This window comes from Myripristis murdjan, chromosome 6 (genome assembly GCF_902150065.1).
Source record: "Myripristis murdjan chromosome 6, fMyrMur1.1, whole genome shotgun sequence".
Taxonomy (NCBI): Eukaryota; Metazoa; Chordata; class Actinopteri; order Holocentriformes; family Holocentridae; genus Myripristis; species Myripristis murdjan.
In genome coordinates, this window is record NC_043985.1 from 5,405,668 (window position 1) to 5,433,618 (window position 27,951).

At 40.5% G+C, this 27,951-nt stretch overlaps 1 protein-coding gene across 1 annotated transcript in view; it reads right to left on the minus strand.

Annotated features, from left to right (window-relative positions):
* LOC115360642 (copine-8-like) overlaps window positions 1–27,951 on the minus strand; it is a 60,024-nt gene continuing 32,073 nt past the window's right edge. The window contains exons 6-20 of the mRNA XM_030053677.1: window positions 26,839–26,915; window positions 21,479–21,542; window positions 19,888–19,991; window positions 19,055–19,159; window positions 16,868–16,909; window positions 15,607–15,682; window positions 13,477–13,533; window positions 12,648–12,709; window positions 12,308–12,354; window positions 10,258–10,439; window positions 5,050–5,177; window positions 2,931–3,033; window positions 1,835–1,892; window positions 1,027–1,100; window positions 1–201 (exon numbers count right to left, since the gene is read on the minus strand). Coding sequence (XP_029909537.1) covers window positions 1–201; window positions 1,027–1,100; window positions 1,835–1,892; window positions 2,931–3,033; window positions 5,050–5,177; window positions 10,258–10,439; window positions 12,308–12,354; window positions 12,648–12,709; window positions 13,477–13,533; window positions 15,607–15,682; window positions 16,868–16,909; window positions 19,055–19,159; window positions 19,888–19,991; window positions 21,479–21,542; window positions 26,839–26,915 — 1,380 coding nt within the window. The remainder of the gene's footprint in view (window positions 202–1,026; window positions 1,101–1,834; window positions 1,893–2,930; window positions 3,034–5,049; window positions 5,178–10,257; window positions 10,440–12,307; window positions 12,355–12,647; window positions 12,710–13,476; window positions 13,534–15,606; window positions 15,683–16,867; window positions 16,910–19,054; window positions 19,160–19,887; window positions 19,992–21,478; window positions 21,543–26,838; window positions 26,916–27,951) is intronic.

The following is a 27,951-nucleotide window of genomic DNA, read 5'->3' on the forward strand; positions in this document are numbered from 1 at the left end:
TTAGATTCGGCTTACCCGCCTGGTGAGGAGGGGGTGGATGGCCGTTGTATACGGAGGTGGCAAGGGGCCAGGCTTGATGCCTCTGGTTCTCATGTAAGACAGCAACTGGTCAGGGATTTCAGCCAGCACTTCCTTGGCCAGTCGAGCCATGCTGAGGATGTGGTTTCCCCGCCGGTCGATGTAGTCTCTGAAGGGGACAAACTGAGGGGAGAGGAGATAACAGGAACAAAAATACCAAGTAGATGATTATGATAAATATCAGGTAAGAGAAAGGAAGTGTGAAAAGGGAGATTGTGAGAAAACAGCAGATATAGGGGAGAGAGACACTAAGTGCATTAAGTGCATTTTGCTGTATCAAATACATTTTTTTATAGTTCACCATCCACCATAGCTGTCATGGTGGATGGTACTGAATGTTAATGGTCTGGCAAACAAATGGCTGCTAGCAAACAAACTGGTTGCCTGTGGTGATGGTCAAATGATGATGATGTGTAAGGATATGCTGCTGTCTTTTTTTATCGCCTAAACCGATGTTATGGAAATGTACCTTAATTTGCTTGATTATTTGGTGACATTTAATTAGTTGCTTGCAATCAATTCAAATATTTTATGGAAACGCTGCTAGTGGGAACGAAACAGAAAGTGGGGGATGAAAAAGAAACCAAAAAAGGACAAAAATCCAAAATATAAAAATATTTAAGAGGGAAGCTACTGTATGATGAGGACATATGTATCAAAAAATTCAAACATGCAGCAAGAGGATACACAACCTGAGGAAGACTCAAAATACACAGCAAGTGGTCTGCATGTAGATTTAGGGCTGATATTTAGGTCTGAAAAGCCTCTCTCTCTTTTTTGCACTATACATTTGACGTCCTCTCAAATATTACCAAAAACAAAAGCATAACAGAGGGCGATCCACCATGACCTTTCCCCATTGTTCACAAATCCCAGATTGCTTTGAAGACATTCTGCTGAACAAACAGTCTCAGAGCCAGTCAGGCATTTCTGTGAAAGACCCTGTACCTGAACAATGTCCCTCTCAGCAAATCGGCCTTGGGATGAGATCCTCTCCTCGTCCCCGTCCAGCTCGATCATTTCTGAGGGGGGGAAGCACATCGGTCATGCCCGAGGAGGTCTAGGACACTCACACCGCTGTGTAAAAGCTACAGTGAGTAAACGCGACACACAGTTTGTCTGGATTTAACCACTGGAGCCATTAGTGTGCCACTGGATGAGAGTGTTACATTTCCTTGTGGTGTTGTCGATGCCAAACGTAGCATGAACACACAGGTTTTGCGTTGCTGAGCGTGAAGGCACTGGGTTGTAACTTGAACACTACTGGGCAGAGATGAGCGCGTAGGGAAACATGCGTGAATATGTGTAAGTGGAGCCAATGATGTGTACCACGGGGACATCATGCAAGCGTGCACATTGATTTCATAAGCGTGATAATCGTTGAAGCCCGTTGACTTTGCAGGCTAATTGCTCATCATGAGTGAGCTTTCTTTTACCAAGGGCTGCTCTGGGGCTTGTGAACATGAATGTCTCTCCAGCAACACATGAGCGAGGTCGGGAATGGGCCCATTGTCCATTAAGAGAATAGCAGCCCTTTTCTAACAAATGAGGATTTTCATGTACAATCAACATCAAGTTCACTGGAGGTGGGAAGCAAAGCAGGAGCATGGAGGAAAAGGATTGAACCATGTGGGAGGAGAGATAGCGACTAGAATGAAGGCAAGGGATTACCGAATGCAAATAAACACATGCACGCACCAACATGCACAAGCACACACACACACAAAAGCATACACATGATCTTCACACTGCTTACCATCGAATTCTGCTGGTCCAACCCCAACTATTATAATTGACATGGGAAGAGAAGCAGCCTTTTAGGGGGGAAGAGAATAGATGCATCAAAGACCCAGAGGAAGCAAGTTTCCTTTCACATTTGTTATCTAAAACGCTACAGGCTGTCAGTTAAACCCCAGCACATTACTAATTATAAGCTAACAGTCCAAAGAAGAGAAGCTCACTGCTTTTCTTAAGACTGACAGGGTCTGTCCAAGTCCAAGTCTGCCCTCTGCAGCAGGTTTCTACCTTTCATGCAGCCTTCTGTGTGGCCACTTCTGGAGTTTTCTAATTTCACCTTCTCTAATTTCATGCATCTACAACTTTGTCTAAATCTCCCAGCGCCTGACAGTTTAAAAATGACTCCCATTTACATCTCCCCTCTGCCCTGAGCTGCAGACTGCCGCCTTGCATCCCAATATTGTTTATTAAATCTTAGCCAAATGGGACACAGTTCGAATGATGAATGATGAATGGAGGTTTTTCAGTGTTTCATAACTTTCCATCGTTATTAGATGGACGCCCAAATTGCCAGAGTTATGAGGGGGCCTGGATTCTCTGCAGGCTAATAAATATTTACTCTGCAATCTTACTTGACAATAACATTGCATCACATGGGGAAGGCTGTGCGATGCAGAGCAGCAAGATCAGGCAACTGAGGCTCCAAATATAATATAAAAAAAAAAATCAGATGCATTAACTTTGATCACCTTAATTACAAGGTAGAGTTATTAAAACTACATGAGTGGGCTGGTGGGGGGTCTTTGAATTTTGAGGAAAACACAAAGAGATCAGTGAGACAGAGGCAAAACTCTGACAGAAGGAAAAGGAAGGAGAGAGTGAAACGGACCAAGAGTGGAGACAGGCAACAGAGAAAGTGGGAAGGACGGAGAAACAGTTAATTAGCTTGTGAATAATCTATTGTATTATTTGACATTAGCATCTGCCTTGCCAACACAGGCTCTTCCACCCACACCAATAAAGCAGATATTAGCTGAATGTAATTCTCTTATGTGTAAAAAATACGAGAAAAAAATACAGTGACAGAGAGGGTTAGTTTAAGAGTGATGCGGTACATTGACTATAGACTCCTTGGTCTGTGCCATGTCTGTGATGACGCCATCAGAGATGATGAGGAGGATGAAGTACTGGGAGCCATCAGTCACCGCCGACGCATACCTGGACAGGGGTCAGAGGTCACATGGCCAAAAACAGATAGAGGCACGAAGTCAGCATGTGTGAAGATCAGATTTTATTATGATAGTGACACTCTACTTTGTACATTTTTACTTACTTCTACTTTTTACTTTGTTTGTTAATCTCAAGCTATATTTGCTGCTGCAGCAATGACCTATTTTCCCCTAATAGATATTTTAAAAAAAAAGAAAGAAAGAAAATGAGCTCATTATATCAGAAGAAAAAGGTTCCAGTTGTGAGCCTAAGTTACATGTCACAATGTTTTTCTTGTACCTGACTGTAAAAATGCAGCATGGAATATTCCAAAGATGTATCACAAGAAAATGTTTTTTTAATCTCTTTAAGCAAATTTTTCACTATTACTTACACTCTTAACAAATAAACAGGTTATTAGGAATTTGGCTTAAAGGACCACAGAGTACGAGTGATTCTGCATGTCTAGTGTAATATCTACAAAACATATAAACGTTGTGGTTTTGCTAATCTTTTCTCAAAGATTTTCAAACTCCAATATAATTTTTCTGCCCATTTATAAAGCCACTGGTTTCCATTCATTCCACTGTGATATGAAAATGAACTTCTAGAGACTTCTGGAAGTCTCTAGAGACTTTCATCACACCAGTAATCCATCACCATAATAAAGTTGCCCTCATTAGTTTTCTAAAACTGTTGGGTTTTGATGACTTGAAATTGGGCAGAGTGAAATGGTCTCTCGACCAGAGAATAGTCCTCAGGGAAACTTTTACTTTACACAGGCAATTTTCAGTTCCAAGGTTTATGAATGGCAACAACTTTGTTAGCCGCAGAAGCAGAACATTCAGGTGGGTGATTCCTCCAAAAATTCATTTTTAAAAATTGAGGGATTCTATAATTCCCACATGATTTGTAAAATGATGTGTTGCAATGTAAAATGTGGCTAAATTAGAAATGGATCGAACATTTGAAATCACTGGTTTGATCCTTTAGCTAGTGTCACTTCTTTGTAACGTTGGGTTTGTGGGTTTTGGTCAGATGCTCCAGAGAAGCGCTGAACAATTCAGCTATTCTCAGGCTGTGGGGGCGGATGGCACACTGTGAGAGAGATGGGATTTGAAAGCTAATGATGAAGGGTGGGGAAAGTGCTTGTTACAGTCAGTCTTGAGGAACACGAGGCAAGATCTGGATATAGGGAACCTCAGGTGGATTTGGCCATTTACATGGCAGATACAATACCTTTGGAAGTATTGCACTTTCGTCAGTTGTTATTCCTGTAAATTGTGCTGACGATTTTCCTGACGTGGCAGAAGTGTGCTTTATCTGTAATAAATGTCTCACCTCGCCAACACACACAACTTATCAAGCAGCAGAGTAGGAGAAGTTGCTTGCATTTGCAGTTTGTTGCTCCAAAAAATGAAACAATAAAAAAACAAAATTGGTCTCATGTATCATGTTAATCATATTCAGACTCCAGTTCTTAAAAACACTGGGGCCCTGGTGCATATTTTCCACTTGTATGTAGGCATTCATTCTTCGTTTACTAGAGGGATGGTGGGAGGTGTGACATTTACTGTTATTTACAGGGCTATTTCTTCTGCTCTGCATGGGAATCTTTGTTTGTTTGGTAACACATCAAACGCAAATGACTTTCTTTAACACCAAAGGCTGGTGGGGATTATTGCATGCATTCATACCACCACAGTAAGTATTGATTCCTCGGAGGTGACAAGAGCTATTAGCACATTTATTTTAATCTCCTCCCTTTCCCTGCAGACCTCGCAGGTCACTGTGTAGCAGCCCACACACATGGCCGGAATTTCATGAGAGCATATTGATCTGATAGATTACAGGGAGAGGTGTGGGGGTGGAATTTCACCTGCTGCACTACATTTCATATAATTTCATGGTGGCTGGTGGTGGCTCCATAATACAGGTGCGTGTGTGTATGTGTTTGCGTGTGTGTGTGTGTTTTGTGTCTAGCTATATGTTCCATGTGCAGGGCTGTGATTATCAGGCACCTACCTGGCCACATGGTTAATGACAGGGGAGAAGTGGGTGGGTCCATAGAGACGCACAGATTTCAGGCTCTGGTAATAGGCCTCCATCACCCCCTCAATACCACTGCAGTACGGGTTCTGCGGATTGCCGTTCTGCGCAAAAAGAGCAAGACATATTGGTGTACAAGTGAAATCTACTGTAATACTGCAAAACACCCTGTATTCATTGTACACAATTGCAACTGGAACAGTTTGTCCATTACTGCAATATTCAAAAAACACATGATAATCGTAAGCTGTTTAAGAGCACTGGTGTTTGGATAGTTCATAACTTTCAGAACCAATAATGTGCCTTAGATTTATACTGGCAATCATTTATTCCAATTTGGCAGTTGTTTCTACAGGGTGCTCTTCTTGGCAGTTTTACATAGTGCATCTTTAAATGGTGGCTGACTCACTTTGACACAAAAAAACTCTTCAGGTATTTTAAAAGGTTCACCCCAACATGAAAATGATGTTATCATCTAGTAACCATCATGCCAGTGGGGCCTACAGTAGATCAGGGTCTGTCTGTTTAGAGTTCCCATAAAGGTAATGCTTCAGTGAGGTGCCTATCAGGCCTATATTTACCTCATTATGTTGCAGTATTGCAAGAAGAGGAAACAGTAATGTTTTTAAATTACCAGTCAAAAAACATTCACATTAAGATGTGTGAGTTGATTAGAGATGTTTGATGGTGTTTTATACCCTTTTTGTAACTCTAAACAACCAGAGCCAATTTGGCAAAAGGCTGAGATGGAGCTGCAGTGGGAGTATTGTAATCTGTGAGTGTTTGTTGGTCCTACAAACTTCTGTGTTCCACTGACATGGAAGTGCACTCCCAAAATGAAGGCTAACTTGTGGTTCCTGGAGAATGGGAAGCAGAGCCCTCAGCTATCAGGCTCCTCTTCTGTGGAACCATCTTCCAATTTGGGTCCGAGAAGCAGACACCCTCCCTTCGTTTAAGAGTAGGCTTAAAACCTTCCTTTTTGATAAAGCTTATAATTAGGACTGTCCCACACTTATGCTGCTACAGGCCATCCCATGGTGCACTGGGCTCTCTCTCTCCTCTTTCTCGTCTCTCCTTCCTCTCATATCCATATCCCATTAATTGAGGTTACTAACTCACCATCTTCTCTCTCCCATAGTTCTGTGCTCTCTCCTCTTTCTTCTCCCTCCTCTGTCCCTTTTCAGCAGGTATTTCTGCCTCTGGAGTCTGCATCCATGACGGCAAAGCACGTGCTGCCCCCCATGACCCTAATCAACACCTCTTTTAGTTGTCATGACTCTTATCATTACTAATCCAATTATTATTATTACTATTACTATTATTATCAGTAGTAGTATAATTATTGCTGTTAGTATTATTATTGTTGTTGTTGCAACCACTCTTAGTATTGTTGTTACTGCTGTTATCACTAGTATTACTATACAGCCCTATGTCCAACTTGCATCGTTCTATGTTCTGCAATGTGCTCTTTCCTCCTCTTCCTCTGACCCTCGCTTTCTCTCTCCCCCTCTCTCTCAACCCCTCCAGTCGAGGCAGATGACCGCCCACCCAGAGCTGGGTTCTGCTCGAGGTTTTTGGCCCTGTTAAAAGGATTTTTTCCTCACCACTGTCGCCCCGTGCTTGCTTTTAGGGGAGATTTTGGCTAACAGGATTGGCCAGTATCTGCTGGGTTTCTGTAAAGTGCCTTGAGATAACCACAGCATTGTGTATCTCATGCCTGTATACAAATCATGCTTCAGGCGCCTGGAGCAGGAGGAGAGGACAAAGAAAATCCGGTCAGAGGCCAGCATCTCCTCTCTCCAGGCATGCTCTAAGTGCACAGACTGGCACTGTTTGTATGATGCTTGTGATGATATTAATGATCTTTCAGATATCATCTCATCATACGTCACGTTCTGTGTGGACTCCCAACTAAAAAAGTGGTCACTTACCCAAACAATAACCCTTGGGTAAACAACTTTAACAACTTAAATCCATCATCAATACAAAGAAGAGTATTTTCTATTAAAAAAAAAGCAGTCTCCAGTTTACCTGTGAGACCAAGCAGGTCATTCGTGTAAATGGTGTGGATGGTGCTGACTTAGCAAATTGCTTTAATTCATTTTTTTTCTCGTTTTGAAAGGTCTGATTCTGTGAGTGAAATTTCTAAGCTGCGGTAATCTTTGGATAAACAGAATGATTTAGTGATAATTCAGGAAAGTGTCACAAAGCTGCAATGTAAAGCTGCTGTTCCTGATTCTGTGGACACACCCTGCATCACTGTGCCGACCAGCTCAGCGAGGTGTTCACAACACTTTTCCAGATGTGTGTCGAGTGTGGATTAGGGTTAGGGTTAGGACTAGGTCAGATACCTGGAAAACTTCTACCATAATAACCATCCCGAAACCCAATAATCCAACAGAACTGAACAAATTCAGACCAGTTGCTTTAACATCCCTTGCGATGAAAAACTTTGAGAAAATATTGAAAGATGAAACTGTCTCCCTAACTGATGGCAAACTAGATCCATGAAAATTTGCCTATCAAGCAGGGAAAGGTGTGGATGACGCTGAGATTTTTATTTTAGACAGATTAAACAAGCACCTTGAAAAACCCAATTCACATGTAAGACTTTTATTTGCTGATTTTTCTTCAGCTTTTAACAAGATGCAGCCTCATATTTTAATTGCGCGACTTGCCTCTTATTTTAATGTACCAGATCAGATTTTATTGTTGCTTTTAAACTTTTTAACAGACAGAATTCTGCAGGTATTTGTGAATGGTCACAGGTCCAACATCATCACTTCACATACAGGTTCTCCGCAGGGCTGCGTACGTTCTCCTCTGCTAAACAGACAGCTGCACAGCTTCCCAAGAGGGCAGCCACCTTATAAAATTTTGTGATGTCACTGTCACCTCTTCAGGGGGGTCAATCAGGTCATGGCTGCGCCTTATCAGCATTTGTGAAGCGGTGTGATGATAACTACCTGGACCTTAATGTGACAAAAATTTAGGAGTTAATCATTGATTTTATGGAGAAAATGTCAAAACTGTAGAGACATACAAGTACTTAGGAACCATGTTTGACTCCAACCTTAAGTTTGATAAAAATACAGAGTCAACTGTCAAATGAGGACGACAAAGGATCCACTCAATGTGGAAGCTGAATTCTTGTAATGTCTCTAAGAGTATTTTATGTAACTTCTATTATTCTTTTATTGAAAGTCTTTTAACTTTTTCTTTTATCTGCTAGTTTGATGGATTGTCTGTGAAGGGTCAAACTGACAGACCTGAGCTCTCTCTGGAAAAAAACATGTGGTCCGGAAAGCCAGGCAGATCTTGAGTCATCCTGACCACGCTCTGAGTCAGGAATTCTGTCTCGGGACGGCGCTACCTTGCCCTGCCCTGAAACCTCAGTGCCCACAAAAATCAACTTCTATCTCCCTGGTTTAAGAGTCACTATTTGGGAATGTAGACTCTCAAGCACACAGAATCCCGTCTTGCATAAAAAAATACAGATGTTTAAAAAAAAATCTTAAAAGTTAAATTCCAATATTCCATTTACGACAATAATAACCTGCAATTCCACTTCTTTCCCAACTTTGCATGAAGATTGAATACCTGGCAACCCACTCTGGGTTTTCATCAGAGCTGGAAGTAGAAGGGCATACTGCAAGATGATTAGAGGAGAGAAAGTAGCTCCTCTACCTAGCCTGTAAGGTATAATTTTGTGTTTTGATATTGAATAAAAGTAGTTATGTCAAGTGATATTTTTGTTCCTTTTGCAGAATAAAGAAATCTATGCCTGGGTGACTGGGTTTAAGATACTAATAGGTAGATGCAAGATTGCAAAGAATCAAACAATACATCATTTGAGCTACCCATATGTTTTTTGGATTCCCAATTATCTCAGTGAGGAGTTAAGACCATCTTGACCAGTTCTGCTTGGTTGCACATGAATATGAAGAGTGCACATGAGACTCCTTTGCTTTGTAAATGGAGCTTGTATAATTACATTGGATCTAGTGGTGGCCTTCTCCCTGTGTAGCAGCAGCTGTAGCCATCCTCTTTAAGAGCTGACTCAGTTAAATCCTTAATGCTTAGATTAATGCATATGTGGCTTGTCTTTGGTTCGGGCCCCTCTGGGGAGGCTGTTACCCAATGCCGAGCAGCTGTAATGGCTGCAAATGCCTTAGGCATAACATCTGGATGTGAGGGTATAGACCAGGGAGAGGATTATGGGTGGCTGAGGACTGGTTTGGATGTCTTGAGCCCTGGAGAGCCTCTCCGTGAGAGAGTGGTGCGGATGGATGGATGGAAGTGTTGAACAAAAAAGGTGTTGAATCAAAGAGACAGATCCTGTAGCATTTTTCCACATAAATACACTGTGTAGCTGTTAATTTAATTAAGATACCTTGGTGTGATTATCACAAACAAATGAAATCAAGGTCGAGATGATTAGTATGCTCTGTCTCATGCCAGCAGTATTGTCAGAGCTGCTTGTCACAAAAAGCATCCTTGTCTATTCAATGATGTCTTTTGCTTTTTTGAAAAAGGACAAACATTATGGAAGTGTTTTATTCTATTAGCTTTTCACTCCTTCCATCATCTGCCAGTGCAAAAAGCTCTGAGAGCTTTTGTTTCACTTGCATTGATAGAAGAGTGTTTCTTCCCTTTTTTGTGCCAAAAAGCAATCAGGCAGGGTTGGCACCAAATCCAACTTGGTGGCACACAACATAACATGCAGTGTAGAGGCACTTTTCACATTGTACATTTTTCAAATTCTATTACATCTCACTCAGATCTATTGCTGCTACTGTGGCTAGTTTTCAAACCATAAATTGCTGTGAAACACGCTTCTTTATACTTTCACCCATACCTTTTTTTGTGTCTGCTCTAGTAGACCTACTGAAACTGTTGTTTTAGCATGTTCACAGAAATGCACTGAATTCTTTTTTAGTCTTTCTCTTTTTTGTTTGTTTTATCCTATTACTGTTTTCTGATGCAAATACAGTTTCTTCCTAGAGATCCTTCTTTCCTTCTGTATTGATGGATCTCATGGGTGTAGTATGCATGTTTGTGGGTAGGGTTAGGTAGAGAGATGAATGCATATGGATGGAAAGATGTGCATGTATGCATATACAGACAGATGGGTTACTAGATGCATTGATGGAGCAGCAGATGGGTAGAGAGCTGACACCTCACCAGGGCGAATTCGTGCGAGACCCGTCCATCAGGAGGAAGCTTGGCACCAAAGCCCAATGCAGGGAACATCTTGTCACTGTCGTAGTCCTGGATAATCTCGCCGACGGCCCGCAGAGCCATGGCATACGCGTTCAGCTGGTATGGGCTCATGTAGTGGAGCGAGGTGGGCTGGGATGGGTTACCTAGGACCCGAATGGTTGAACACAATAAAACACACATCAGCATCAAACTGCATTATGCCTTGCCCCCCACCTCTGGGCTGTGAGTCACACTGGAATAAAAAGGATGGGGCTGGGTGAACAGAGGTTTTAGTAATACAAACATTTCTCAAAGGCAGAGCTGCTCTTGAGGTAGAAATAATCTCAGTGGTTGAGTTAAACATCAATCCAGTCAGAGAACCACAATTTTTTGACTAAGTACTGTTAGACTGAGCGCACTGTTGGCAACTTAAATTAGCAACTTTGAGACACTCCCAGTGACTTTATTACTCAGAAGCCCACTTTTTCTGACCATCAACAATGTGTGAGCAACGTGAATGAGTGGACTCCCAAACCATTTGGTGACAAATGATACAGCTGATGCTGATTTACATGCCTGTCAAATCTGAGGATCATAGTGTTTTCCATTCACAGGATACTGTAGCCCCTAAACTGAATGGTGGGAGGGGGAGATCATAATAGATGTATTACTATGCAAATGAGTGTATGACACCATCTGGTGACTTCCAGCAGCTACTTTCCTTGTCAAAAGGTTGGCAACACTGACAAGAGCTCACTGGAAAAGGAAAGGAACAGGCCAGGAGCTACCTCATATGAAGTGTAGCACTCCTGTTAATAACTGAAAGAAAGCAATCTAGCCAAACTAAATTATCTGGGTTAGCTTTGTTAGCCTAGCTGACCTTCTAAATTCAAACTAGTCATAGTAACCCACAGGCATGTATACGAGCAACCTGGTTAGCCAGCCTGCTGACCTTCCAAGATCATGAATGCACGCTCATCAAAGAATTAGCCACTACCACTCATGATTAATATATTATAGAAAAAAAATCTTTTTCAACATATTTTGACCAGAACACAGCTCTGACTCTGTGCAATGTTACTAACACACAACGTTTCACTGGGCTAACTTCTCACAGTGAGAATAAAAAAACAAGTTCAATACAGAACAAAGTTTGGAGGAAAAATCAATGATAATAATCATAAACATCTGTCAACCATTAGAAAAAGGGGAGAAATAAATATGAAGATGTGAAAAACAAAAACTATGAGGTCAGTGGTGGCACAATGTGAAATCAAAGTGTGTGAATCACTCTGTGAAATGTTAGAAAACAAATAAGACATTTGTCAGAGCCTGCAATATTTGAGCAACCTGGTAATGATAACTTGACAAAAAGAAGGCCTGTACCAGAAAATGGGATTTCGTCAATTTGATGCAAGCAAAAAAAGCCAGGTCTCCAAAATTGCATTACATGTATCACCTTACTAAATCACCTCCTATTTGAACTGAGAAGATCACTAATCTGTGAAGACTTCTAATGTGCATAATCATTTTGTTTGCTATTTTTCTGTTGTCATTGATGAATATAGTTTAGCTTTGTGGATTTATAAACTTTGACTGCAGGGTGACAAAAATTACATTTGAAATATGTGGGTGTAGTGATTTTCATATTTCATATCTGTCACACTGAGGCCCCACTGTGCACAAATACATATACACAGAATTACTAAACTGAGCTTGGAAGTTTGACAGAGTAGAGCAGTCACAATATTAGTAAATAACTGTCAAACTGTCAGTTGCTTTGCCTTTGTTTGCTTTTTTTTTGGCATCAGCTGAGAAAAATGGAGGTGTCATTATACTAAGAGGATTAAAGAATATCCTATGAGAAATGAGTTTCAAATGGCAGACAAAAGCAAGGTGCTATTTACACAGAAAATAAAGCACAAAAATACAGCACACAACCACAGAGATCCACGCGTTAACTACCAAAGTTTTGTCTGTCCGACACACGCACAGGATTTCAATGACAAGAGCAAAGACTCAAATCACTCACCATTTGACGCTGTGAAATCAATTGCCACTGTGAAATTAATCTGAGTCCTACAAGAAGAAGGAAAAAAAAAATCACATGAGGGATAACGTGGAATTATCAGTCCAGCTAGCTTATGTCACATCGTGTTTCTAAGCAAGCAGCGATGAGCAATTAAATGTAGTGTTATCGGCCACTGAAAGATAAATACAGTGCAGTAATCCTCTCAGCTGTGATGCTCTGTATCATCTAACTCTACATCACCACTCTGAGTGAATCTGACATCCGCAAAGAGGGACAAGATTTAAGGGAGTGTAAGTGTAATCACTGATGAATCTTGTGTAGCCATTTCTTCTGGACGTACCCGCCTTTGATGTAGTCCAGGAACGACAGCTCTGTGTCCACCAGGCAGGACAGGAGAGTGACCTGCCAAAAGGACAAGTTTGTACATCAAATAGAAAATAGTTTGATGACCTGTGCCTCATTTTATACACATTTCCCTGGAATTCAGCAGCATATACATGGGATATTTGGAAACCTTGTAATCTCCACTAGAGATTAAAATAAAGCTCTGTAGATCTGAACAAAGCTTGGCCATGTAGCAAAGACAAAACTACTGTTGAGAGCGGCAGAGTTGAAGAAGTCAACTGATCTGGGCAATTTGTCAAACCAAAAATTAAACCAGTTTGTTAAACCCATACAAATTCACATGCAGGTGAAAGTGTCTGCAGTTTTTTTGTCCTTTTTTTGCGATCTGAGGTTTTGTAATCAGTGTGAGCGGTGAAAAATACATAACATTTTTTTAGTAACATTTTTGCAATTCCAGTGCTGCATTAGTATCGACGACAATGAGAAAAAACAAGGGCCAGGATTAAAAGGATTACTGTAAATTAAATATGTTTGAAACAAGTGAGAGAACAATGCAAAAAGAAAAAATGGATAAAACATTTTATGCCACTGTCACTCTGAGCGTGAGTAGCCTTTCAACGGTGTTGTCAGTTCATGTTGGTATGGGATAAGGGGTACATCCTAGATGAGAATGGTTATCCAAACAAATACAATTGGAGCAGCTGTCTGGAGTTAAGTCTGAGGGCTGCAGTGTGAACGAGATCTCAACATGGAAAGCATCAGCGGCCGATGACGGCTGCATCAGCTTTCTGATATCAGCAGTGAAGCCCTAGCTGTTGCCTCACCGTTCCTGAGTTTAGGTACTTTTTCTTCTTCTTTCCTTTCTTCTTTGGATTTAGCACCTGTGGAGAAAACAATTAAAACAGGCTTGAATTCACTTTGTGGAATACAACAACATAGAGAGATCCGGAGTCACGTCTGCTGTGCTCAGTCAATCTGACTGTGAGTGATGTTGAGCAGATGGATGATACAGCATGTCAACTGCAATAATACACAGTTTGACAAGAAATTTGCTTCTTCTCATATCTGTCACGCACATGAACTTGTACTTCTACAAGGTAGAAGTGCTATTACAATTAGAACTGAAACAAAGGTTTTATATGTGCCAAGAATAGCAGGTTTTATCATCTAAAATAGTGCTCAAGTCTTTGCATGGTAGAAAAACAATAACATGCATCATCACATGACACACAAATGGGACCAAACCAGCAACCTCCCAGGAACCCTCAGAATAATGCTGGAAGCTCTAAATACATTTTAAATCAACCTGAGCATTTTTGTTCCTCTGTGTGCTTTCCCATTTGGATGTTTTGCTCTAGGCTACAATTTAAATTACAGGAGGGATCAAGATGCTTATGATTACTGAACATACTGTATGCTAAATTTTTAACAGAACTAGCACATAAGAGCCAGAGACACAGAAATGTTTTTGGTGCTAATCCTCTCATAACATATTGGGTTAGGTGACAACCAGCCAAGCTCCTTGAAATTCTTTGTAGTCCTCGGGGATTAAAGTCACTTTAACAGATTTCTGTCATTTGGATTTCAGAGAGGCCGCAGACTATATGAGCTCAGCATAGATCTGCAAGAAATAAATTATATTGTGTGTAAACAGACTTGTCTCTCCTGATTGATCTACTAATCACTCCACATTATTAAAACAGGCTGAGTGCCGACCTGAACCCTCATTTTCAATGGTGCCGAGGTACAATTTATTCTCAAATATTTTCCTTGGGTGCATATTTTACATGGGCTATTGCATGAGGTAATAGTGTTCATGGTCAAGTTAACCTCAATTATTATTTGGCAAAATATAGTTTTGTTGTTGTCTGTGTCTCTCCTCTCATTCTGACTCAGGGTTGAAGGCTCAGATTTTCTGATCTGATGAAGGGTTACGGCATCAGGACAGCCTCTTGAAGAAGAACAGAACAGAACAGTGTGACTGATGGCTCGATCGCTGAAAACTGACGTCCAGGTGACTCCTTCTTAATCTTAGTTTCAGTTTATAATGCTGGGGCATGTTCATCAGCCTGAAAACCATAATGACTTTAGGAGCCTTGCGGCTAGGGGGAATTTCTTTTTTTGTTGTTTTTTTGTTTTTTTTTTCTCAGCATTTCTGCTTTATTTGACAGTCATAGCAGAGATAGACAAGAAAGGCAGGGGAGAGAGGAGATGACATGCAGCAAAGGACCTGAGGTCGGATTCGAACCCTGGTCGCTGCGATCAGGACTAAGCCCTGGCACATGGTACGCACTCTGTACTGGTGAGCCACCGGTGCGCCCAGCTGGGGGGAATTTCTGGGTGTTTTCAAAGTTGTAAACTTTCCATGGGAATTAATGGGAGTGTGTGTGTATATGTGTGTCTCCAAGAGGGATTTTTTTTTTTTTTAATCCCATGAAATGTTCCAAATTTGTCATTTTAAAGTTGAGTAGCAGACAGTTGTTTGATTTTTTTTTGTTGTCTGATATATGTAAGGAAGATATGAAATAAACATGAATGCAGTGCTATTTATGGATGTTACTTCTACTTGCCAGTTTGCTTTAACTCATCAAACTGTACTGACAACTGATAAGGAATTAATTTATTCATAATCCCAAACTGCTGCATTCCAATACAGTTCCAATACAGTGGCAACTATTGATGATCTCATCTATAGCACTGAATGAGTTTTGAAATTAATCATTCACAGTTCACCTGGGCTTTGTCAATAATGTCATTTTTAGAGGAAATGATGTTTAAGTAATTCTTCAAGAAAAATTCGCCAACTAATGAATCGTGAATCAAACAGAATCTTTGTTAAGCCAAAGATTCACACCGCTAACGTAGGATGATGCCGTGTGGATGTGTGTATTGCATGCGTGCGGATACGTGTGTGTGTGTGTGTGTGTGTGTGTGTGTGTGTGCAGAATGGTAACCTCATATATGTGGAACTGCGATTGGCTTCTGGACATTTCTCTGTAGCTGGTGCTGAACTCGCCGATAAAGTCATGACTGAAAAAAATGAACATACACAGTCAAATTGATTTAAATCTGACAATCCTGATATGGGCGTTGTTTTTTCTGATTATGAACACAGAAACAGAGGACAAGCTATGAATCCATAATCGCCAGTACATCACAGAAATTTCATTGAGTTGACAAATTTTCATGGCAATGCATCTTCTCTCCCCTGTGGACCGCTGTAGGTAATGTGGAGCAGCTTCTGGCAAAGGGATTCTTTCCAGTGCAACAAAAATGGAGCATTTTTTTTTTTTAATCAGAAAATAATTGAGCACATAACTTGAAGCAGTAGAAAATATTAGCACCAAGTAGCCAGAGGGAGAAAGAAACCTTCCACTGCATCAGTTAAAAAGCAAAACAAAACAACTTTACAGCGGTGGTTAGAGTATGGTCATTAAGTTAAAACAAATCTTTCCCAATACGCAGCGCAAAGGTATTATTTGGATAGTTTGCATGCATATAAATCATTAAAACTGTTTTCAAAAAAGACCAAAATGTACCTATAAATCAAACTGACAAGTACAAAATACCCTCTGAAAAATAAGTTCATTTCTTGGTTGAAATGCATCTTTAACCAGTCAGATTGCTTGGCTGAAACTTTTAATTGCTTCTTAGAATTTCAACTGATCATAATCTGTACAACTATCAAATCTTTTTCTCAAATTAACACCTTTTTAGTCGCACAGTTTGTCTATCGCACCTTTAACAACCACCATCTAAGGTTAACGGTTATTTCTCAAAAAATGACAAAGAGAATGTCTCAAATCAGTTTCTGTTTCTAATTTTATTTTGTAATTTTATTCTTTATTTTCTATTTGTCTACATTATTTTGCAAATAATTATTTCGCAAAAAGTCTTTTTTTTGTGGAATGAGGGAAGAAATGCTCATTTTGCTGTTGACACCACATGTATTTCTGAATTATTACACGAGGATTTAACAGGTTTCAGAAGCAAGGATTATGAATGTTGAACAACAAACATACAGCCTTCTATTCTTTCAACTCATGTGATAAATGAGAAGTAGAGAGACCAGAATGGCAGCTGATGTAGGTTTTCCATCGCACAGCTAAAACAACAGCGCTGTAAAGCCCTGACATGTAGCATCACGACATACAGTACAATGCATTAATTATCACTTTGGACTGAAAGCATAAGAGAAAGAGCATGTTGCCTTACCCTCCATCTCTATCCCAGTCGTACACCTCCACCTTAATGCTCCTGTGGGAGAGAGACGGGTGCGGGGGAGAGGGAGGGCCCATCAAAAAAAACAATTAGCGCCACTGATTTGGAGCCTTTCTGCTTAAAAAGGCTCCCAACTCTCCTGTGGAAGATGATGACAAGGGCACTGAGAGGCTGAGTCTGTGGAAATGTAGGGAAGCCTTTAATTGGCGATTCACAGCACCACTGATTATAATGCAACTAAAGCGACTTTTTGGAGGTCAATACCAATGCTAATACTCACACCATGCAATTAAGATTTCTATGGTCAGCAGTTTGTGCCAGTATGCAAGATCTTTAAATTTGAACATTTTCACACCAAACAGTTACAAGCATTGATTGTTGCCAAAATGTTATTCTTGTCAGGGTGCAAAAGCTCCTGAAACTTGTAAATAATGAGACCTTAAACATCCCACTGAAACCAAGGCTACTATGTATAGTAATAAAATCAAAAATGCATTATTTTATGCACATTTGTGGGCACCAATTGAAATGAAGCTTTAGGGCTTCCCCTAACAATTAGCACAAGCATCCAATTTTCAATAAAGGGTGAACCTCAGCCACCTACAGAAAACAGGTGAGACAATGTATCTGTCTCACCATCCTGGGAATTTAAACAACAACAACAACAACAAAAAATAGATGAAATACTAATTTTGCCACAACCTGAAAGGATGCTGCTAACAGGATGATACATCAAGACAATTTTGGCCTTTTAATGAAAATTAGATATGAGCCTGTCAGTGTCGTCCACTGGTAATATGATGGAGGTGAAGTGACAGCTTCAGTCCAAATATATCAGTATCAGCTTTCAAAAATCCATATTAGCTGAAACCTACTTCCTAATAAACTTACCCTGGGGCAAAAGTGACAATGTTTCACTCCATTTTAAAAATCTGGATGACAATCATTTCCAGAGTTAGTGACTGTAAAGACAACCAGTCATTATGAAGGAGTGTGGGTGTCAGAGTGAAGGTGGACAGACGTTTTCTGTTTTCTATTCCTGTGTCCCTAGAAATATCTTCTGCTCTTGTTTCATGCGTCTACTGTTCATAAGTATCACACCCAAAGGGCTGCTGTAAGTACCGCATTGAGTGTGTTGGATTCATAATAACGACTTTAGGCTTTGCAGCACTACGAGCAGGAGAGTAATGTCCCTCTCTTTATTGCAGAGATATCTCTTTTCCTCCCTTCAGCCTGAAATTACAAGATAATATTCCTGTTCATGATTGACTGTAACACTTCTGAGGGAAAGACAAAATCTTTCTCCAGCTTTCCACCCAGATAAGGAATTGTGAACAAGTGAAACAGATTTCACCATCGACTTGGGACGTCTGACATTACACAACTCTGAACAGACAGACAGAGACTTGACTCCAAATTTGGAGGATCAAAGAATTGCTTCTTTCTTGCTTGTATTTCTTACTTTTTTCTCCTCCATATTACCTCTGTGACTGAAGTTGGAATTGTTTCACCCTTGCAATGTTTTCACCCTTTCTCTATGTAGGCAAGATATCTCAAAAAGTTACCAGATTTGGTTGAAATATGGTGAACAGACAGGGATCATTTGAACAGACATTGATGGTGATCTGGACCTCCACTTTCCACCATTAGACAACCACCTTTGTTTCAGCCAGAATGATCATACTGCAGTTAAGTGAAATTCCAAGTTGGCCGCTGACAGCACAGCTTTTATGTGCTAATTTCTAGAAAAATGAGGCTGCAGTACTACAACTACTGCCCTTGCTTTTTGGAATGCGTAATGTGAATTCATGAGTATTTGCAGCTCTCTGGTGAGCATAAATTGGTCCAAAAATGATTAGGGTTTCATTCGTGTGGATGTCTGGTTATTTGCACAGTGGCAGTGAATCCAATTTGGGTTCGTCAAATATCATGTCCGATGTCATGATTTGCCACAGTTGCATTCTTCACACTAATGCAGCGGTGCACAACAATGATGATGTTGAAGCAATATTGTTAGGCAACTGTTATTATTATTATTGTGGTAATACCTGTTGTCTGATTGCCATGGCTTTGAAAAACTCATTACTAACATACAGGAACTGCAGCTTATTCTCTTAAATTCAATTACTGAAATGTAACTGGGAATAATGTCTCTGTGGGATGTATCCGTGTGTCCCCTACCTGTCATAGTCTCCATTGCACAGAGCCCTGACCGGAATTTTAAAGGCCTGCCACACTGGATCCAGAGTATTTTTCACCACTTCTGTCTTATGGCAGATGGTATACCTGTAGCAGTCACAAATACATACAGAGCTGAAAAAAAATGAAAAAAGTGACTAAAAGTTAAAAATGTAAATATATTACGCATACATCTTCCTTCTGTTTGCAAAGGGATGATAGTGTGATGCAGAATTATTTAATAAAGTTATTTGTCGGCTGAATGTCGCAGCTAGTGTGGCTTTTCGTGGCTGGAGCATACTGCTGCTGTACCCTGCGGCTCAGCATTTAGACTGCTTCAATAAATACCCAGCTGCACAGAAAGAGAATGTGTTAAGTGCAAGACGTTGAAGTCGACTTGAATAAAAGCATCTGCAGGGCAGAGAAACTCTAACCCGAGCGTAGTTTTCTCTTTTCTCTTCACTCTACCTCATCCACCCTTTCTTTCCCCGCTCGTTATTTCCCTCTTCTCAGCTCTGTCCTTTCATCTCCGCTCATCCCTTTGTCTGCTGGCTTTCCTTCGCTGATGGCTGGACAGCATAAGTCACATATACAGACTTTTATGTATGGCTGTTACATAACATCAAGGAGACAGTTTAGATCTTATATCCCATGTATGCCAGCTTTTTGGAGCGTGAACAATCTTGCGCTGTCTGTATTCATTACAGGCCTATTTTCCACAGTGTGTGTTTGTGTGTGTTTAAGTGTGAAACACAAAGATAGAGATAGATGCTTTTTCTTTTAATTCAGTGAAAGGATATCTACAAATAGCACAGGGAATTTGCTTGTCAACTTACGATCCGTCTTCATTACTGCGGTAAAAGACAAGAAAAGGGTCAGATTTCCCAAAGAAGTCCTTCTTATCCAGCTTGTTACCGCAAAACTGTAGCATCACTGACTCCTAAAGAGAAGAGGAGGATCAAAGATATGCAGATACACACTTTACAATGAGGTCTGCTAAGACACCACAATGTTTCCAGTGCAATCATAAAAGTAATATTTATGGCTAATAAAATAATTAAGAGTCATATTTATATTCTATCAAATCAAAGCAAATTAAATTATTTATACAGTACATTTAAAAACAGCCATGGTAGACGAAAGTGCTGTACAACAATTAAAAGGCACAAAAAGACAAAATAAAATCAATAGTAAAAGGCACAAACAGCAGAAGAAAGAGTAGCAATAAGATGCACGGATAAAATACAAGGCAATATCAAAATAGGAGCACAAATACAAGAAAAGAACAGGAAAAAAAAACATGTATGAACCAGAGTGTAAAATCGTAAAATATAAAACCCACTAAGAACAACAAAAGGCAACTGAAAATATGTTGAGTTTTTTTTTCCCTTAAAAATCACTGCTGTCTGTTGTATGTCCTGCAATGTTCATTTGCACTATGATCCTGTTGCAGCAAAGATGCCAGCATTCAATTTTGCAACTCAAGTGTTTTATCTGTATATAAAGTTTTCTGACACACTTGTCAAACAAAATTCCATTTCATCCTCATATAAAGAGAGGGTAAACTGACTGGAAGGGTTAAAAGAAAAAAAACATCTCTGCAATTTATGATGTGCATTCCACAACATTGTTTTTTTTTTTTTTTTTTCCTATTTCTGCTTCAGTTAGTGACGTTTCCCAGAATACCCTTCAAAGCTCCCAGAGAAGGGGTGTGTGAATTTGTCGTGTCCGGCTGTGATTTGTATGTGTGTGTGGAGAAAGGGAACACCAACTGTTGGGCTAGACGACTGCCAGTTCAGAAAAAGAGTTGGTTTTCTGAAACTGAGAGCACAGCAAATTCTGTTACTGCATTGCATTCTGGTCTATTGAGGCTATTACTGGTGGAGAAATTAGTATCTCTCCATCTTCTGTGCTGGATCTCTATATGACTTGAAGTTAAACTAAGCCCCATACCCAAAGCTCCTTTGCAAAAGTTACTACAAAGCCGTCATAGGCCTTGTTCACAATAGGTTTTAACATCGGTCTCAGGTGATCTGATCACAAGTGGAACGCAAAGACAGATCACTGTTCACATCTGGCATTATGTTGCATCTAATCTCCAGTGACCACTTGCGATCAGATTTTCGACTTCATACATCACTTCGGCAGGAGGATTTACTTGATCTTTGGCCTCATACCCTTCAGAACTGCTTTCATCTGTGGCTGTGCATTTCAGAAGTATTTCAATTAAGATGCATTACACCATCTTATGGCAAAATCTAAATAATCCAAATAATTCTTAGTTTGTTTTAAGCTTTGTGGAGTAACAAATTGGTAGGGTTTGTCACTTCAAATGACACAAGCACAACAAAGTTGGGCAAATCAGAGGACAAGTATTTCAAAGTCAAATGAATTAACCATCAATAGGGGCACCAAATGTATCTTTACCCTGCAGTTGCTCAGCTCCTCTGCTCTCACGATGATGGTGCCACATTTCTTCCCTGGGATTCCACTAGGAAAAAAAATGAAACAGATCATTTCCAAAGTTTTGGGAGCAAAACGGTTAGAGTAGTAGCTTTGTGACTGGAAGGTCGGTGGTTCTCAGGCAAAATGCTCCCTTCTCCATTAATATCTACTATTAGAGTGCCCTGTCACAAGGCACTAAACCTGGAGCAGACAGCTGAGGACTCTGACTGCACTTGGGGAGATTCCAGGGATGACTGCATGATTATGTGTAATTCTCCCCCCGGTCACTGCTGTGTGTAAGAATATTATTGAAATTTCCCACTTAAATAAAGGTTACCACATCACTCCCCATGAATGATACAAGCACACCTTGAGCCAACCAATAATATGATGTATCATGCTCCTACTTCCATGTAAATTGGACTGGTGGTGTACCAGCCATGTGCTTCCAAAGTCTGAAATGTCAGCCTTTAACTGCAGCGTCCCCATCAGGCCAATTAATGTAATTTTTCAAATGCCAAAACACAATCCCACAATATCACCTAAGAACCTCTGCTCGTCCGCATGGGTCCAGCTTTCTTCAAAATCTCACAAGACAACATTACAGCACGCCCATCAGGCCAATCAGTATAATTTGTGAGGTGGATGTGGACTGCAAGTTTAATGTCAGCTAGACAACAACAAAGGACAAAGGACACAGGGACAAAAAGTAGCATATTAAAGATAGACAGACACATACGCACAGACAGAGACTGCTCCAATTATAGTTAGATTAGATGAAGGGTCAACTATGAATTTATTTGACTGGAGAATCAATTAGGAGCTTTTAACAGGTGGTGAGAGAGAAAGTGTTTGTGTTAGTGTGTTTGTGTGTGTGTGTGTGTGTGTGTGTGTGTGTGTGTGCTGCCCATCTCCCCGCCTCCACTGAACTGCACTCCATTGAACGTGTATGTTGATTTTCTGGGCAGCTGTTCATCCAGGTGACTTCAAAGTTTACACTGGACACCCATGGGTCCTCAGCAATACACCTGGCAAGTCTGAAGTCAATCAGATGAACGGCAGCAGAGAAAATTGAATTAAAGAAAGACAAACAGAGATTCCTCCATTTATAGTTAAATCAGATAATTTACTCTAAATGAAAGTGTCAACAATAACCAAAAATACTAAAATCACTTACGCCTCCTGCAGACCCGGAGTCAAATCAAATTTTGCTCCTTTTACTCTGTCTCGCTCACACATATGAATAATATCTACTGTTGAATAAAAACCTGCAAAAAAGAACCTCGAAATAATGTTACTGCATCCAGTGACATTTCAGCTGCAATGTTTGTTTACATCCTGAGCCGGTGAAGCATAATATTCAGCCAATAAAGCCAAGGGAGACTGACCACTAAAAATAGACCAAATGAATGCCACCAACCCCAGGCCTGATTAGGACCGAGGAAGGGCAGAGATAATTTCATTTGGCTCCGTAGTGTCCAGTAATGACGGAAACAGTGCAATACAATAATACATGTGGAGAAACCAATGGCAAACTGAAGCAAAGCTTTGAACCGCCAACCCCGCTGCCCCCTCCCCCAATGTCACCTGAGAGACGCTGAGGTTCTTTGAAGCACAGGGGAGCATTCAATGAAATTAATTCAGCAGAGGCATTGTTCAACAAGGGGCCCAGAGAGAAAAAAAGGCAAATGAGAGAGAGAGAGAGAGAGAGAGAGAGAGAGAGAGAGAGAGAGAGAGAGAGAGAGAGAGAGAGAGCAAGAGAGACAGAGAGAGAGAGCAGCATGTGGATGTGAATGACATTACATTATAGAGGGAAGGCGTGGGAGGGAGGGAGGAGTGGACATGGAAAGATCAGCACATAGTAGGTTGTGATCAATACAGGCTTTTGAAGGTTGGCCCCAATCCACCATTTTTAGACTGAGGTCACCCATAGGTGATATTGAAATCTGACCATTTTTATGCTATAAAAAAAAAAAAAAAAGATCACTGTGGAAAACCCCCTAAAACAGCATTTAGACTTACATTCAGGCCTCTCTGCTGAAACTTAGGATGACAGAAATTCTGCACATTAGCAATCAGCATTTGCATTACCACTTAAGTGGTTCACCACACCTATTTAATGGTAGGGGAAACTCTGAATACATTATTACCTTTAAATGAGAAATTAATTGATACAAAAATCAATCAATAAACAAAATAAATAAATAAATAAAGGTCTCATCACTGAACATGGATGTTACAGCTTATGATACAAATGCTCTGCATTTTCCAAAAACCAAATTCCATATGCAACAATACTTTTGCAGCTATGTAGAGTTAATGGTGTCTGTTTGCCGCTCTGACATGATGTGTTACAGTGGAGTTTGACGAAATGATTGTTTAAATTGTGTATGTAGAGTATGAATCATGTTTATCAAGTGCAGCATCACTTTTAGAGCACCAGTTTGTTCCTCTGCCTCCTGGGATCACTGTGTCTGATGCATACGGTCGTCACCCTTCACTTTGCCTCTTATTTGTGCATTTTACCACCATTTGATTGAGTAGATGTACAATGCTTCTGATTCAGACGTTTTTATGAAAATGGGTGAGCTTCATTTTGAGACAGTGAAGTAATAAGAGGCACACAGAGACCCAGTCACAACAGGTGACCATTAAAGAATAATCAATAATATATGACAAAATACAACTTAATCAAGCAGGTATGCACATATGCACACACACATCCAGATGTAAAACACAGTGAATGAGTCTGGGTCTGTGATTACATAACTTGGCAACAGCAGCACATTCTTACATCATCTTTCTTGTGTGTCAGTCTTCAGCAGGCTCATTCAACTGCAGCTGCTCATTGATTCTGCCACACATGCAGAAACACGCAAATAAATGGCAGACACATGGGAATTATAGACAATGCAGACACACACACTACACACATAGATACATATAGGGATTCAATAATATTTTTTTCAAAAACATCTGTGTCAAACTGATTGGCTCCCCATTTTTGTTCATTTCATTTCATGAAGGGGTTCAGCTCCTCTCACTTCATTTCTCAAGTCCCTCTCTCTCTTTCTCATCTCTCTCTCTCTCTCTCTCTCGCACTATACACACACACTGGATATCACTGGAGGACAGAGGATGATGTGAGGGTCAGACCACTGATGGCCTGATGCCTCCAGAGGAAGACAAAGCATCAACAAACTGTCCTTTTCTACAAACTGCATGAAAAACAATGCAGCACTGCACTGTGTCTTAAATTGCTCCAGACAAAATATCAGTCAGGATAAGGGCCTCTTTCTAGGGGAGGAAACCAACCCATCTGTCCCTGATGTCTAAGTCTTTATAACTCAAAGGATGCTTGAAGGAGCATTTCAACTTGTTTTCAGTGAAAGGAAAATTCCACACTTCGATACTATGTCGTACACATTGATCTATAACCTTCTCTTGAATGGATAACATAGTAATAGACCACACGCTAACATTGAAGCCACCAGCTGCTATATTAGGATGCCCAAAGGAAGTGTAAGATACACAGTGTAGCTTGAAAAACCTTATGAAAGGAGTAGGAAAACAATCCAGAAGTGATTGTAACATAAGGAGTAGAACACTTGAAGTTCATGATATGACATTAGTATAGGCTGTATAGATTGTCTGTCAAAGGTTTTACTGTCAAAGGTTTTTCTGTCTTTGCACTGACTGGAATTGCAAGTGTTACCTGTCTGTAAATAATTTTTATAAACTCCAACATTTTTTTTTTTAAATTTCCTTCAGTAATGCTGAGGGGCTGAGAGTCTGTATCATCAACAGGAAAACTTTAAAAAGGGAAAACTTCAGCTGTTGAAGAGGTAGAGATAGATTCAATAATTATGACTGCTCCTTAATAAAGTGTTACAAATTCAGGTGTACCAATACGACATCGCTGTTTCTTCACATTTGATAACATCATCAGCAATCCAAATTTTATTATGGACCAGTGGTCATACATCATCAGGCCATGATGATGAGTGCCTTCAAGGAGCTATTTTGTAAGGAATCATTGGACAGTACTTTTTTGGCATACCGTTTCCTTCATCAAGCCTCATCTGTGTTTATGTCAGTAAGTGATTTCCTACATTTCCCATGATGCCATTCTACAACCCCAAGAGAACAAGCATAAACTTGTGACATTCAGCTGTGAGTTACAAGTGTAGGTGGAGAGACAAACAGCGATCGTGGAGCTTGACATGTGAGTTGCTGCTCTTTTTGCTCTTTGACTTTACTTTGGGTGAACTATCCCTTTTCACTACAGACTGTTGACAGTCTTAATTAGCTCACAGTCTGTCATTAGGCCTGCTGCTGTTTAACTTTTCATCTCATTTGGCTGACAGAGACAGCATGTGTTTTCAACATCCTGGCTCACGTTCGTTTCTCTGATTCATTTCTTTTCTCAAAGAGTGATTGTAGCAAATGATCTCACATGCTAGATTTCAACTCATTCCCCTGAGAGCTGCATAATCCAAAATCTGACAACGACCTCGAGCAGATAACGATTGTTTGTGGCAGACAGTGAATGTGGCTCTCAGATCAGCATAATGAAATATAAGCCTTTGGAGTTGCCCTTCAGCTTCTGATTGTGTACAACAGAAATAACAGGAGCAGGATATTGAGTGTCTGTGTGTGTGTGTGTGTGTGTGTGTACATCTTGTCTGCGTTTGTACACACTAGGGTTTGGATCAGTTTACTAAGAATGTAATAATGCATTCATTCAACTCATACTGTATATTATATGACAATCTATTAATGACACTTCAAATTAAATTTAAGACCAATTTAATACCCAAATAAGCCAGATGAAAAACCAAACAGACAAACATGTACACAACCCAGGAAAACACCCACTAGGAAAGTTCTATAAACAGAAACTGCCTAATAAGCCTGAGATCAGACTGAACGCACATGACAGTCCGCAAAAAACAAGGCATACGGGACAGCCTTATATCACAAAACCTTTGTTCCATTCCTAATTCACTCTAAGTTCAGTTATCTCAGAGAATTGACTTTCATCAAAATTCACCCACTGGAAGTTATTTGCTGTAAAAACATGCTTATATAGAGTAGAATCTAATAAAATTTCTACCATTTATGTAAAACCCGGTTCCAGCTTATACTTTGAGCTCAGTGAATTGAAAGAGAATTGAGCCAACCCCTCCTGTTTGTGTGTATGTGTGTGTGTGTGTGTGTGTGTGTGAGAGAGAGAGTGAGTGAGTCAGTGAGCGAGTGATTGAGTGAGTGAGAGAGAGGGGGAGAGAGAGAGAGAGAGAGAGAGGGACGTGTGAGACACACACACACAATGTGCTACTTACATCAAAGGTTTTTCCAAGCGGCTTCCCAGAGAGCCAACCACTTCTCCCAGGGTACAGAAGGCCTGGCCCAGGAAGTCCTGCGTGGAAGACACGCACGCACACACACACACACACACACACACACACACACACACACACACACACACACACACACACACACACACACACACACACACAAATAGAAACAGAAAGAGAGAGGTTAACATGCAGGGTTATGAGATGCACAGAGAAATATTCATTAACACTTTCTTTCAGCATTTGGCCTTTAAAGCTCACAGTGTTGATTCCATCATGCAATTCCATGATGAAGCTCTGTTCTTACTGTATTATTTTCCCCTTTGGCACTAAACAATGGGAGCACAGGGACCCGTATCCTTGTTGATTACTGTAGGTTGGCCATTACAGGGGAGTCAGTTTTGTGAAGAGGGGCCTTTGGGCTGCAAGAACAGTGAGAGGGAGAGGGAGGGTTCTGTTTGCAGCAAGCAGGGACCGTTTGTTCACGCAGTGATACTGAGGCCAAGCCTACCATATTGTGTGTGTGTGTGTGTGTGTGTTTGCAAGCATAAGCACGTGTGTAACAATACTTGACAGATGAGTTGTGTCGAGTCCAGCAGGCAAAAGCTGCTCCAAAGATCTTTGCCGGTGCTGAGCAAATTCCTCCTCCAGCTGAGCTCTCGTAACAAAGAGAGATGACAAAAATGCTCTGGCTTCTCCGTGAGAAGTGTGCTGCTAGCAGAGCAAGAGATCCAAAGCTACGAACTGTTGCGGCTCAAATAAACAGGCTCAGTGGTGACATAGAAAAAATGGTTGAGAGGGAAGAATCTTCAAGTAGAAAAGATGACGGCGGTGATGTCCAAACTGAGCACATCAAATTTCAAATCAAACATTGCTCCTGTAATGCCTTTTCACCTATTGAACCACATATCTTTGCAAGGCTTTGTCCGTATGACTTGGGACAACATCTCCTTGAAGAGCTACGTCACCCCTTTTCAGAACTCACATACCCTATTCCTGTACCGCAGGATCTTTCAGTCAGCTAGAAACTGGTGAACTAACTCCTGAATGTGTGATGTTACCAGGACATAAAATCTGGCCCACATGAAGCTTTAGTTT